A 15323-nucleotide genomic window follows, 5' to 3' on the forward strand; every position below is an offset into this window, starting at 1 on the left:
TTTTTTCATTTATAAGCTATGTGTCCTAATCCAAGGTCTTCAACTTATGTGTCTCATTTTTCATTTTGATCAAGTGTTGGTAACAATACAGGTTTGTCAAGCTTTGAGGTTTTTCTGTGTATATGATAACTCATTGGAAACTATAACAACTAAATAAATAATTAGGATAATGATGGTGATGAATATGATTTCTTATTACATTACTTATAGAATATCTTGAGCTGTCCGTTTTGGTTGTTGACTCTAATAGTTAATTATTGATGGCATCTCATTTAGAGACATGATATTTTCAATTATTTTTAGCTGCCTTATAATGAACTATAATCATTGTTTCTAAGATTTTATGGTAGAGACAGCCTAATTTGAGCTAACTATTGAAAGATGGTTAAGATCTTGACAAAGGAAGGAGATGGCTAGAAAGAGGTGTTTTCCACATGGTGATGAAAGCATAAATGGGGGTTAGGTGTATAGCTTAGTAGTAGCCTGGCATGTGCAAGGACATGGATTCTGCCCCCAGCATCACAAGAACAAAAGCATAAACAAAACATGGAAGCATTATATAGTGTGCCTCGTTTTGGGAGGAATCCAGTTAGGTGCATGCCTAGATTATTACACAGGATGAGATGGTAGAAAATGAGGGCCACAAAAGTGGCTTGAGGTAAAACTATTAAAAACTGTTAAAACAAGTTGGAACTTGATTCTGAAGGGAGCAAGAAGCCATTGGGAATAGTTGAGAAATGGGGATATAGGATGCAGGAAAAGGTATCTGTCTTGGATAATCTTTTTACTCTTATTAATAAAGACCAGAAACTTAGGTAAAGAAGTTCTGAAAATGTTTGGTTTTGGTATCTTTAGTCACATCCTTTTGTCCTCTCCAGTCTCCAAAGGATTAAATAATTTCCAAAAATCTGTTCTACTTGAACTTTTAACAATTCCATATATATGATAGTACTCATCCAGAATTTCACTTTCTGTAGTTTTCTTTTCCCTACATTAACTAAAGTTCAAAAGTAGAAAGTTCACAAATAAACATTCATAAGTTTTAAATTGTGTACCATGCTAAGTCAGTACCAAGATTTGATTGACCCCTTTGTCTGGCATATCCACATTATATAATCTATCCACCTGTTAGTCATTTAGTAGTTGTCTTACTTATTCTCAGATCACCTGTCACCATATTTCTGTGCTTATGCTCATATAACCCTTATTTTACTTAGTAATAGCCCCAAAGTATAAAGTCATATGCTGACATCTATTGCAAATTATTGTCATTTGTAAGTGCCAATACTTATTTGAGTTTTTTTATGGTGATGTATTCTTAGATGATTTGATATTCTAGCACTTGGTGCTATTCTTCTATCTCCTAAGCACTTATATTGATGATAGTGGACTAGATGGCTTCTCATAGCCAGCTTTCTAGCTTCCCAGAATATTAGGCTCGGGTTTCTGGGGTTTCTTGATTTTTTTTTTTTTTTTTTTTTTGGAGTAGCAAAAGGGAGGGGGTCCTTTATTACTTATTTATTTATTTATTTATTTTTGAAGAAACAATAAATGCTTTCCCAAAGCTGAGAGGAAATACTTTTCCTTCCTGGCTTCCTACCACTACCTCCCTACTTCCCCTTTTTCTTACCCTCCTGCCTGTGTACCTTGGAAAAACACTGGTTGATTTTCTGTTGTTTGCTTAGCTCCCAGAATCACAAACCAAAGCACTCTCCATTGTCATTTTAAAAATAATATGTTAAGGGACTAGGATTGTGGCTCAGCCGTAGAGCACTCGCCTAGCACCAGCGAGACCCGGGTTTGAGCCTCAGTACCACATAAAAATAAAGGCATTGTGTTGTGTCCATCTACACCTAAAAAATAAATTAAAAAAAATACTTTAATGTAGCCTTTATTTAACAAAAAATTGTATGTCACTTTCCCCCTACATTGTTATTATTGTTACTACTAATACTATTAATGGAATTTAGCTGACTGAAGCATAAACACTCTGAAAAGGTGACTTTGAATCTATTATGATTATTGTTGTTGTTATTTTTTGCAGTGCTGGGGATCAAACCCAGGGCCTTGTGCATGCTAAGTAGGCAGTCTACAACTGAGTTATATCCTCAGTCCTCCATTTGTTCTGTTTAGCATTGACTTTTGCTTGTCCAGTCTCTGCTAGTGTGGTGGAATTTTATTCTCAGACAAAAGCCAAGCAGTAAGACTTTGTGAGTACCTCATGTCTGTGTGGTAAATTCCTATTTTATTCAATTAAAAGCACTTAAAAAAAAAAAAGACTTGATTAACACATGAATTTTTCTCTTGTACTGGTCAGAATTCCCATCATCTCATTTAGTGGAAGGTGCAGTCCTTTAAACCAGCACGAAAGTCAGACTAGTCTTAAATCTGTTGGAAAAAGACAGTGTTATAAAATCTCAAATAATGAGTCAGCTCAGCTGACCCCATGTTGGCTTCATTTTCTGCTACTAGCTAAATCTGGCTTCTGGCTTTCATGATGTTACCTAGGACATGATTCTGAATCACAATTCTTTGTTCCCTAGTGTTTTTACTACTTATTTCAGGCATATTCCTAAGAAAGATGGGCAGTGGAGCTTGGTATTTGCCAGCACTCCTGCCAGTGTAAAGTTATATATGAGGGGTTGGGCTCTTGGGTTCTTTGCTTTGTTTCTGGAATGGTGACAGGAATAACATCTGACAAATATAGATAATAACTTATTCAGAGACATGGTGGGGCTCCATAAACCCAAATTTCTAATAATTCTTAGTGGAAATGCTCTGTACCATTGAACTATTCTTAACCTTGAATCATCTGAGCTCAGCTAGTGTAAAAATCCAAACCTGCTTGCCTGCCTTCCTTCCTTCCTTCCTTCCTTCCTTCCTTCCTTCTTTCTTTCTTTCCTTCTTTCCTTCCTCCTTCCCTCCCTCCCTCCCTCCCTTCCTTCCTTTCTTTCTTTCATCAAAACAGTTGAGAATAGAGGAGAATCCGTTCCTTTGGAAAGTCAGATTGATAGCTCTATCCCATTTTGGTCTTTGTGATTAATTATGACCTGCAAAGGGTGTTACTAATGTAGCAGGAAGCTTGGATTTTCTGTATAGATTTCCCTTTGTTTAACAAGCAGAGGAAGTTCAGTTGATTACTTTTGGCTTCCTGGAGTGGCCTGAGTACTGTCTTGTTGCTTTGTCGTTTGTGGATTCCTTTTCTCTGATCTCTCTTTTGGTACGACAATGAATAGCAAAACTGAAAACTGGAGGAATATGTGTCTTCTCATAGGTGCCTATGCTGTGATTGCCAAAAGTCTAGTTTTTTAGTCAAATAGACTGAAAAAGAACAAGGGGTAGTAATAGAATTTGTAAAGGAAGATGGAGCCTGGAACATTCTTGAATTTATATCCCTGAATGAACCATTTATATTTTCATGGGAAGCAATTACAAGGAATTAATACTTGCAAGTATCTAAGATATTTAGTATAGAAAGTTTATGATGAAATGAAGATAACATTCTGAATATATGCATTTCTAATACCATTCTATCTTAAGTGATAGCTACCAGTTTGGGGAAATGTAATGGTATCAGTGTAGTGGAAGGTGCTCTGAACTTGGAAATACTAATTTTAAATTTCAACTTTGCAACTTTGAATAACCTTTTAACCCCTGTTTCCTTTGTTTGTAAATTAGTATCCCGGGGGTAATAAAACCTACCTCACAGAAATATTTTAAGAATTGAATGAAATAGTGGATGTGAAAATATCAAGTATAATACTTGTTTAAAGAACAGGATTTTTGCCCCCATATTTTGGAGTGATGGAGTATATTCATTCATCATGATAAATGTAGTTTCCAGATTTCTTCCTTATAGGTTAAAACTTCCATAAATGAGTATGGGATGTTCTTATAATTGATGCTCTTAAAAAAGCTGTAGTGTTTTTGTAATAGAGTAGTAAATTCAAACATTTTCTGGTAATCTCAACTGTGTAGTACCTATGATTACATATGTGTTAATTCCTAAAGAATCATTTCTAAGCCTTGCTGTTTCATTGTTCATTCCAAAACTGGTGAAATTAATAAGAACAGGTAAACAAGAATATTAATCCAAATATAAGCCATTTTTTCCAAATAAATAAAAAAATTAAATTGATTAAAACATTGGGTTTTGAGTAGAAACATTATGAGAACACATTGAGTAGAGTTATGTCATACTAATGCAAAGAAAAAACAGCATAGTGGAGAACTTGGTCACTGTGCCTCCAAAATTCTTTACCCTCATTAGTTAAAAAAATGTGGCACCTAAAAATAACAGCCTAATAGAGTAATATAGCAGGAGGAATATGTAAATGAAGGAAAGTAGACTTAGGTTTTTTTTGTTTTTTTTTTAAATCTGTGCCAATACGTGCACCTTTTCCTAAACCTGTGGTCCTGGATGCCATCATTTATTTCTCCTGTTTTAGTCTTCTGCATAGACAAGTATTCATGTAAAACAAGACCCCTTTAGAGTAGACTTTATGGGATGAGCGTAGCCTCATTAGAGCTCATTGCCAGTGAAGTCTGTTTTACCTGAGCTAAGGTGCTAAGTATGGGATGGGAAAGGCAAGAACTTGATATTCATTCATCATGATGAATGTAGTTTAGACTCCCCAATTCAGAGAACTTGAATTTGAGCTCCCTTTTGTTTACTTGTGAAATACATTAATGCATTGAGCAAAGCTTCTTTACTGTTAGTCTAGTGCACTGAAGAAAGCAGTCATCCACAGTGTTCTGTCACCTTGTGATTTTTTTCTTCTTGCCGCTTTTTATCCACATGCATGTTTTTATATAAGTATGATCATTTTATGTACTCTTCCATCTATGTCATACATGTATATGTATAGTAATCCCAAATTATACTATATTAATTACATAATTTGATATCAGTTTCCCCTTGTTTATTATTTAGGTTGTATCCAATTTCTTGGGATTTTTTTTTTGTCTTTTTGTTGTTGTTGTTGTTGTTGTTATGGGGAACACCAAAACAAACATTTTGTGTAATATTATTTCCCTAAGAAAAATTTTCAGAATCTAGATCATGGCATAAAAAGTTATGGTCATTTTAATGGCTTTTGCCTTGTAATGTTGTATTTTGCTTTCCAAAGGAGCAGTGCCTTTTTACAGTGCTAAGAGGTGTAAGACCACACACCCTTTAAAAGCAAGCCTTTTTTAGCATTTAGCACAGAACTTGCCCTTGTTTTCAGATGGCATTTCTTCTGATTATGCGGAAAGAATAAAGCAGATTTATAAGTAACATCTAGAAGTGACTAACTTTTCCTAGTAAAAGCTAAAAAGAAACATTTACTGTGTTAGCCTGCTCATTGCACAAAACCCTGAATTGCCATATATATGATATATCTCAAGCCTGGCACAGAGCCATTCAAATGCATTTTTGGTGAGTTGATTTTAACCCCTCACATCAAATATGAATGCTTTAGAACAGGCAGCTTGCTATATATTCTTAATCAACTCTATTAAAATGCCTTGGTGTACTTAGAGTAACTGTGTTTCTGTTTGTTTCCTTTGCCTCATTACAAAAACAAAAAATTCAAACAAAAGAAAAGCTGATACAGTGAAGAGCCCCTGTTTAAACCTTTTCTGGGTTCTGATTCTTTTATTTTATAGTTGTAGTTGAACACAATACCTTTTTATTTATTTATCTTTATGTGGTGCTGAGGATCAAACCCAGGGCCTCACATGCGCTCTACCGCTGAGCCACAACCCCAGCCCCGATGTCTGTTTCTTTAAAACATAAATTTCTATGGTTTGTGCTAACTTAGGAGATCTTATGAGTTGATCTTGTGAAATGTACCCTGTGGTCCTTACTCTGGTCTAACCCTTTGTGCCTTATTTTTCACAGTGAACATAAAGATTCTGAAAAGAAACACAAAGAGAAGGAGAAAACCAAACACAAAGATGGGAGCTCAGAAAAGCACAAGGACAAACATAAAGACAGAGACAAGGAAAAACGAAAGGAGGAAAAGGTATAGAATTTTCCAGTGGGGGGAAAAGGAATGTGAGCTGAACTTTAATGATTCATTCATTACATAGTAAGCTCTCTTAGCTTTGGAGTGAAAAAGTACCTGTTAAGAGACTATAGGGCCAACCTGACTCAAATTATGAAAATTTCTTTGTAAAAATAATCAATTCAGGCATGGTATCACATGCCTATTATACCAGCAACTCAGGAGGCTGAGGCAGGAGGATTACAAGTTTAAAGCCAGCCCCAGCAACTTAGCAAGACCCTATCTCAAAATAAAAGTTTAAAAAGTGGCTGGGATGTGCATCAGTGATTAAATGCTCCTGGGTTCAGTCTTCAGTAAACATGCCCCCTCATGGCTCTACATTGTAAATTTGGACTCTGCAAAATAGGGAACATAGAACACATCTTCCTTTTTACCCAGTTTTCCTGTTCCCATCCTTCCCAGAGGCATCCACTATACTCTGTTGTTTTTTCTCCTTCCAGAGATTTTCTGTGTGTGTGTGTGTGTGTGTGTATGAAAATGAGTATACTTTGCCTAAAATCAGAGAAGGCAGGAAACAGACAATTCCATTTGATTTGGTTTTGGTTTTCTCTCTGTACCACCAAGGGCAAACCCTTCAGCAGTGAAAAATGTCAGGACCTTTAATTCACCTATTCAGTTTTGCTAACAAGAAGAGCCAACCTAGGATCAAGGTGCCCCAATAGTTGATGCTAAGTATTCTCAAATAAGAGGTTTTTAATCAGAGTTAATCCTTTTAAAGCGCTAGTCTATTATTTTACCTTTCAGATTAGAGCCTCTGGAGACGCCAAAATAAAGAAGGAGAAGGAAAATGGCTTCTCTAGGTAAGACTCCTTTGCTATCTTGGCTTCCCTTTTTCTACGTGCCCATCAGGCCACATGTCCATGTGGTAATGTTGTCTGAGCTTGTCCCAAAGATACCAACTTGGCCGCCTTGGTGGTTCTTAGGAAATGAACAGTGAAAAGACTTGGTCTAAGCCAACTTGAGAGCATTTCTAGAATACCAGTTAGACTGACCAGCACATTTTAGGTAAGGTTATTTTGAGTGGAGACAGTTGACATGAAGAAAATTTTTAAAATTTATGTATAATATGCATATTGATTTGTAGTATGTTTATAAGACAACTTCACTACTTGTTTCCAGAATATTTTCATCACTCTAAAAAGAATCTTCTTAGTAGTAACTATGGAGTTTCCTGAAAAATTACCTACCCTGAATTTCTCCATCGAAAAATTGTACAGCTTACTTGATCTGTTTTTTCAGGGATAGATATAGGTTTGGTAGAAATATATCATTTTCTAGAAGGAAAGGAAAGTGTGCACATTCTAGAGATCATTTTTTATATATTTCTGCCTTTATTCTGTTGTACTCATTGGCCTCAACTCCTTAAAATAAGCCCAAAAGACCCTTCTAGTTTAAAAGACAAAACAAACAACTCCTTTTATGATAATGTATTCTCATACTCTCCACTGAATAACAGAGTGGATTTGTTAGATATTGTTAGAGGTGTTTTTATATTATTGACTGGGACAGAAAATTTGCTTTCTTGAGACTGAGTTTTCAGTTTTCTTAAATAGGTTTTTGAAAATTGTGCCATGTACTCCAGGCCCTTAGTAGATAAGAAGTGGGTGCCCTCTGCAGGCATGTTTTGTAACTGTTCTAGAAATTCAAAACAATAAAAGTTAGGAAATATTTGAGCTGTAGGCTTCCGTAGGAACTCTTGATTTCTTGGAAGAAGTAGCTGTGTCTCAGAGTGGCTTATCTCTGCCAAGAGACTGCCTAGAACTTTTACTGAAGTATGAATAGATTCTCTGGACTTACTATGTAGTCAAAACTTCATTTTCCGACTTTCAGGATTAGAAGGTTAAAACACACCCTTCTTCTAGGCTTTTGTCTCTGTATTTACCTAGTTGGAATGCTTTCTTCTGCATTGTGTTTGTGTCTGTAGAGAGTCCAGAGTCCTCGTTAGAAAGCAGCTTTCTGGTTAGTTTGATGATTCAGGCTTAGAAACCCTTCCCACATGTTTCTAACTTCACCCACATTCATCCTAGAATCTGGCGTTTACTTAACTAGTTGGATAAGTGGCAGTATTTCTTACCTTCTGGACCCTTGAGGCTTTTGTCAGTGATTGGGGTGGGAAGGGGAATAGCTGTAGAAGTGAGGAGTGTGGTAAAATAAGGAGAGCTAATTTCTTTAATTACTCAAATTCTGTCACAACCAAAGGGATCCAGAGTCCTGGTCCCTTTGAGGTTTATTTATTTATTTTACTTATTTATTTTTTTTTTAAATTGTTCCTTTCCTTTTTTTTGGCTGAAGATAATTGTCTAACAGGATCATCTTTTTTTTTTTTTTTTTTTTTTTTTTTTTTTTTACATTCAGAAGGTTGAAATCTTAACAAAAACAATGGTATATTTTTCTTATATTAATAGGCAATTTTCTAAGTAAAACCTAAGCAGGTTGAGAATAGATTGGATAGAGAATGGCTTCAGTTTGGTTTGGGCCTTCTCATTTATAGCACTCTCCCTGCTTTGTAATTTTGTCAGCTTTGTTGTGTTTTCATGTAATTGGATATACATATACATTATTGCCAGATTTGGGGGACTTTAAGATGCCAAGCTGGGGAAACCAATTTTTATTTCTTTCCTTATATTTAAAGCTCCATTTTAGCTTTGATGTGCTAGAGCATCAGTTCAGGTCATTTGTGATATCAGATACATAGTGGATCCCTTATATAAGTTGAAAAAATAAGATTTATTCCATTGGTAGTTTTGACACACTGGCAAAGATACCTAAAATATAATGGAAAAGAATATTGACTTGCAATAGGGAGTCCTCATCCTGAATCCTGATACTATTGATTCTTCCATAAAATGAGAACAAGACCACCTACAACACTAGATTGTAGTGAGAATTAAATGAGAAGAGGTACTTATAGAAAATAATTTTTCTTTTTTTTTTTTTAAATATTTATTTTTTTTTGTTTTTTGGCGGACACAACATCTTTGTTTGTATGTGGTGCTGAGGATCGAACCCGGGCCACACGCATGCCAGGCGAGCACGCTACTGCTTGAGCCACATCCCCAGCCCGAAAATAATTTTTCTTATGTACATTGGTATCCTTATATTAGCTTCTTTTCAGTGAGATGATGAATGTGTACTTTGGGTTTTTTATTTTTGTTTTAATACTGCTTTGTATTATTTAATGTATTATAAGTGTTCTAGCCCCCAATAACTAGCTGTTTTGTTTGTTTGTTGTTATTAGCCCACCACGAATTAAAGATGAACCCGAGGATGATGGCTATTTTGCTTCTCCTAAAGAGGACATAAAGCCATTAAAGAGACCTCGAGATGAGGATGAGTGAGTATTTCTCCATGCTTTGACTTTTGATGTGTGGGAGGTGTTTAGTGAGATGAACTTTGTTTCTGAAAACAAAATGGAGTGTTTAAAAGAGTAAATTTGGTGTATGTCTATAATATACAGAGAAATCGTATATTACTCATTTGATTTTGCAGGTAATGGGCTGGGTAACTGATTTCTCTTGAAATTATGAGAGTTAGATTTTTATAAGCAAATAAGGGATATTTAAATTATTTATCACTTTATCATCACCTTTCTGCCACAGATAAAGAAATTTCTCCTAGGGGTTATACCTTTCAGTAAATCCTAAATGAAGATTCAGTGTATAGACATTTAATAAAACTCCTGTCACTTAAAATAGTTATTTAAAGCTTACATATATCTACTTCCCAGATTCACTCAAATTCTAGTTTATTATGCTCTAAGAATCTGCAGAGGATTTATGATAGGAAGTGGGTGAAATGGGAGAAGAAACATACTTAGCAAACCCATTTATATTCATTTGATACAGAATTTCGTTCCAGTAAGTTATTGCTAGAGGCAGCCATTGTGCTATGCATTTAGTTCCCAGATTTACTTGTTATAGTGGGGTCTATTTCTTATATGTATTCTACCACCCCATTTCATTCCCAGGCCTATGTATCATATAAGTTGTTTTTTTCATTCTGTAATTATTGATCCTTGGTCTGGCCTTCTTTACCCTCTCTACTCCTGAAGAATGCCTAGTCAAGAGTAACAGCAGTCACTGCAATGGAGGCTTCCAAGAGTTTGGAGGTCCCAATCCCGTGGGTGAGAACTCCTGAGTCATAATTACATTAACTGCATATTCTTGTTCTCCTTTCTAGAGCTGATTATAAACCTAAGAAAATCAAAACAGAAGACATCAAGAAGGAGAAGAAACGAAAACCTGAGGAAGAAGAGGTTAGTAAGGAGTCTACTTAGGCCTTTTGGGGATTGATTTTGGAAGTGGGCATTTTCCATAAAACAACTTCTGAAGGTAAATGAGTTATAGAAATTTATTGGTGTAGTGGTGACATTAGGAAAAAAATTTCACATGTAAGTGGTGGCTGTGGCTTTGTTTGTGTTGACCTCTGAGTCAGCAAACCTTCTGAGCCCCCAAAGTATCTTAACCAGAATCTGCAGATTCTGCTGTTTGTCTTCCTTGTATATCCACCTGTAATTAGGCTGCCAAATATTCTTAGACAAATTAATACATCTTCAAATATACGATGGAAATGTTCATAAGAAAAACCGCATTTTGGCTTACAAACCTGAAGAATTTTCCCCAAGAATTTTTTTAGTGTCTCTTATATCTAACAAAGCTTGCTCTTTACTCTGAGTAACTATCCCTTTGAAGTCTTTTAATAGGTTTGGATGTAGGATAAAATCCAAGTTCTTGACCACAGTTTCCCTCAGTCTGGCCCTTGTAACTTGTTCCTAGTTTCATCTTATTCTTGAGCTCACCTTGTTCTAGCTACACTGGCCTTCTTTGTTTCTTTTCCATACCAAATTCTTCTGTGCTTTAGAGCTTTATGTAGCACTTGTTGTTCCTTCTGTCTGGAGCACACATGCTCTCCTCCCTTCTTTCTTCTGGCTTATACCCTTCCTTAAAAAATCTCAGTTCAGTTCAAGTACTTTTCCAGGAAATCTATTTGATGCTTGTGGTGGATATAAAATACAATAATTTGGTTCCTCCTTTTGACACTTCTGATTTCTTGTATTAAAAAGTTATTAGGAAGTAATTAAAGAACAGAAATCCACAGAGGTTTTAAACTGTATTCTCCCAAGAAAAGGGTTTGTGTGAGTTCTTAGCCTGTAGGCGTCATTTGAGATTAGCTACTGTTGGGCAAAATGGGTTCACAAGCCTGAGGTGGATAGTTGAAGTATCAGATAATGATAGTAAGGGCACCAAGTCTTAAGAACATAATTTATCATCTTAGTAAATATAATTAAGTGAAATAGATGCTTACTATGTGCCAGGTACTATTTTGCATGCTTTACATATGTATTATTTTATTTTATTCTTACAGCAACTATAAGAGATGCAAAGCCCTACTGATTTGGCAGATGTAGAAAATGAGGAATAGAGAGGTTGAATTGATTGCCAGAGGTCACATAGCTGCTAGGTGGTAAAACCATGATTTGATCCCTTGCTGATTCCAGAGCCAACACACTAGCTGCTGTGTGGAACTGCTGATCTCCCCATAAGGAGAGAGACGAAAGGTCTTTAATGGAATCATTAAATTTAAAAAATATTGATGAGTTAACTTAAGTCTTCGAAAATCGGGTTCTGAATTTAGAAAATTGTAGTTTTTCTATTTATTAGTCTGTTCTTGGCAGAAGTTCAAGTTAATGAGAACCAATTCAGGTAATTGAGAGTAAAATGATGAGTAATGATTATGGTAGCCAGTCACTCTACTTTCGTGTAAATAATCAGTAGAAACCAGTCAAAAGAAAAGTAAAGCTTGAGCTGTTCATGCATTCTCTTGCTTTTGTTTAATTGTGCTTATGCAAAATAATAACTTTTGTCTGAATTTGTTAAACCACTTGGAAAAAGGAATGGTTAACTTCTTTTTGTTGTTGTTTAGCAGCCTTATAAGAAAGAAAGAAAAAAAAAAAAAAAAGCAGGCTAAAAAGGACTGTATGAATTAAAGCCCAGTCTTAATGTGACAGGGAACCAGATGGCAGAATCTGTCATTTAACCTCACTTGCTGGCTGTGGGGGTTTTGTTGTTGTTGTTGTTGTTGTGTTTCTGGGAATTGTTCTGAAGTCTCCCAGTGACTGCTTATCACAATTTGAGACTTGAAAATATGAGCCAGTTGTTTCCTGATGGGACCATCTGCATACTTGTTTAGAAGCTGTTCAGAAAATGTCTTAACTGGAAAACATTTCCCTTTCCTGTATTATGTTCAGCCTAAAGAGTAAACATTATCTGAATTAAAGTGATCCTTTAGTACTTTTTCCTCCCACACATTTTTACACGTTTATATTTCCCACACCTGCGTTAAATATGTGTAGTACTACAGTTTTCCCCTTACCTTTACCCTAAAAGGCATTTGCTTGTAGACCTTAAGTTTATCCCTGTCCTGATTGCCATCCTGTCATGTAGTCCTAGAATGTTTATTCTGGTCCTTACCATGAATCACATTGTATTATTTTTCTCATAAACTTGGGCTTTTGTTGTAGTCAGTCATAGCTGTATGACCTTGATCACGTGGCATAACCCTCTGTTTTCAAAGGTTTTTTTAGACAAGTCTTTCCAGTTCTGCCATTCTATAATTGATTTTAACATTGTTCAAAACCACTTTCCATTGCTGTATAAAACTTGTTGAGTAAAAAGTTAAAATTATGTCAAATAGGTAGGACAAAAGAAAATATTCTAAAGAGTTTAGGTTCCATTGAGTGGGACCATCACCTGTTGAGTATCATACTTTTGTCTAGGAGTGTGTTTTGAGAGTTGTCTTCCTTTATTGGTGAGTTGCACTCAAACCTAGGTTTGATGCTCTCTTATTATTCTATCATGATCAGCTCATATATCTTTATAATTTAAAGAAGAGCCATAAAGAAATAGCACCCTAAGAAGCAGTACTTATTTTTGAACCTCCAAAATATTTGTGTATACAAGCAGTAAGGATAGAAAATATTCCCCCAAAGAATTGGAATTTCCTTCAAAATTGAATACTAAATGTCTAATGCATGGCCTCCCATACCCATTATTTGATTATATTCCAAAGATTATAAGATGTGGATTGAAAGATAAGTGAGGAAGTAAATTTGGAAAGTACACTACACTAGGGTTACTTTCTATAGCAGTGCTTTTCCAAACTCCTGTGAGGTTTAAAAATACATTTTCCCAGGCTCTTCCCCTGCAGAATGAGTATTTTTTAACTACTTTCCTGTATTTGTCAGGGAGTTTTGGGAAGTAACTGCTCCATTATGAAGTACCAATAAATTTTTCTTCATCTGTCAAGAGAGAGGATTGGAAATCACATCCTCTCCATTTCTGATATTCTATGATTATAGTTTTTCTTCCTAATGGCTCCCAAAAACTGCTTCTGGAAGTGTGATCAGTTCTTATTTAAGTGCTTTCTCACCATATTTCTTTGTAGGATGGTAAATTGAAAAAACCCAAGAATAAAGATAAAGATAAAAAAGTTCCTGAACCAGATAACAAGAAAAAGAAGCCGAAGAAAGAAGAGGAACAGAAGTGGAAATGGTAACCTCTCAGTGCTGGGTTAAAATATCAGGGCTTTTATTGCACAACCTAATTAAGTAATAGTGTTGAGTTATTAAAGGTGACATTATGACATTTGGGGGGAATACTTAAAAGAATTCTCCAGAATATTATCTGAAGTAAATTTTCCAGGTTCTAGTGAAGTCATTAACTAGCTTGGAAATTGTTTGATTTCAAAACTAGATTCTACTCATTGAACCTAATGGACTATAGGAGTAGCCTATATATTGATAGGAACTTAGCACACGAACAAAGTGCAAATGCATTTATTTATTTCTTTTAAATTAAACTTAATTTTTCATTGATACTTAAAGACAAAGAAAATTTACATATTAGTGGATAACATGATGCTTTCATACATGTATACCTTGTATGACATTTAAATCGGGTTAAACAAATCTAAAATGGTTTCCTTTGGGTAGGAACTTTCAATATATTTTTTTTCCCCTAGCTTTTTGAAGTTACAGTTCATTGTTGGTATTGCAAACACTCATTTTAATGATAGGGAAAGGACGTGTTATTCTACAAATCATATTGGAAAAACTGCCTGTTCATTAAAACAATAACAAAGGAAACATCCATAAGAAAACCTGGAATAATATTTGTGTAATTGTAGAATAGTGAAGCTCTTTTGAAGTAGAGATCTAGAACATAACCAGTGCCATAAAGAAATTATTTATAAATTTGATACATCAAAATTGAAATTTTCCATGTGACAGACAGCTTCATGACATTAAAAAAAAAGGAGAATATATTTATAATGCAAAGGTGTGATATTTCTAATGTGAAAAAAGATGAGCTCTTTTAAGAGAAATGTAAAGAGAATAGCCAGTTTATAAAGAAAATTAATGGTTAATAAACATAACTTTAAGAACTTAAGATGGAAAAAAAAATGACACATCTTTTTCTTCAGTGCCCCTCAGATTGGAAAGTTTAATAAGTAAAAGTACCTAAGGTTGTGATTATGAGAAATAGTCACTCTTCTCTGTAGAAATGAAGTTTCAAATGTATTTATTTCAGAGGGAAGGTTAGCAAAAACAGTTTACTTTTTAGGTGTAGAACTTTTTTCTACTTTTCGAATTTTAAAATAGACACATTTTAAATGCTTATTTTTCTTAAAATTTTGTGTTATTTATCTACTATATTAGTGATACATGATTGGTATTCATGTTGGAAAAAATTCAAGTGATCCTGAGTTTTATGAGTTAGAACATAATCCTTTACCTCTTTTCTCCATTCCCATATTCCTTTGCGGTCTTGGAGTATCTTTATTCCCAGTTCTGTGTGTGGTTTACAGACCCATTTGTATGTGTTTACTATGACTTTTATCATTAAAACAGTGATGTCTCTAGCACCTCTGAGATAGTAGAAAGAGTAGTACCCATGGAGGTTCCTTGGAGCAGCAGCACAGAAATGTTTCCACATAGTGACAACCATTATTGGCTTGTTGGTAGGACATCTTGGTTAAAGGTGAAGAGTAGAAAGGATGAACAGAGCAAGGGGAAACCTGGGCCTTTCCAGAAGTCAAAGAGTAGAAAGTAAAGGAACGTGGTTTTATTTTCATAAAGTAGTGAAAGGTTTTTATGACCTTTAAACAATTTTTTTAAATGCACTAAAATGATTGTGTAAATTAGGGGAGTACTATTAAGAGTCATGAGAATGATGAATTACTCTGTTGAATCTCTCTGGGTTCTGTGGTGGGTGT

General features: G+C 35.0%; 1 protein-coding gene across 1 annotated transcript in view; it reads left to right on the plus strand.

The window, feature by feature from the left end:
• Nucleotides 1-15323, plus strand: part of Top1 (DNA topoisomerase I) — a 79555-nt gene that overhangs the window by 34138 nt on the left and 30094 nt on the right. The window contains exons 4-8 of the mRNA XM_076851853.1: nt 5885-6008; nt 6795-6850; nt 9289-9384; nt 10230-10305; nt 13494-13600. Of these exons, the coding sequence (XP_076707968.1) occupies nt 5885-6008; nt 6795-6850; nt 9289-9384; nt 10230-10305; nt 13494-13600 (459 nt within the window). The remainder of the gene's footprint in view (nt 1-5884; nt 6009-6794; nt 6851-9288; nt 9385-10229; nt 10306-13493; nt 13601-15323) is intronic.

The sequence above is a fragment of the Callospermophilus lateralis genome, chromosome 3, assembly GCF_048772815.1.
Source record: "Callospermophilus lateralis isolate mCalLat2 chromosome 3, mCalLat2.hap1, whole genome shotgun sequence".
Lineage (NCBI taxonomy): Eukaryota > Metazoa > Chordata > Mammalia > Rodentia > Sciuridae > Callospermophilus > Callospermophilus lateralis.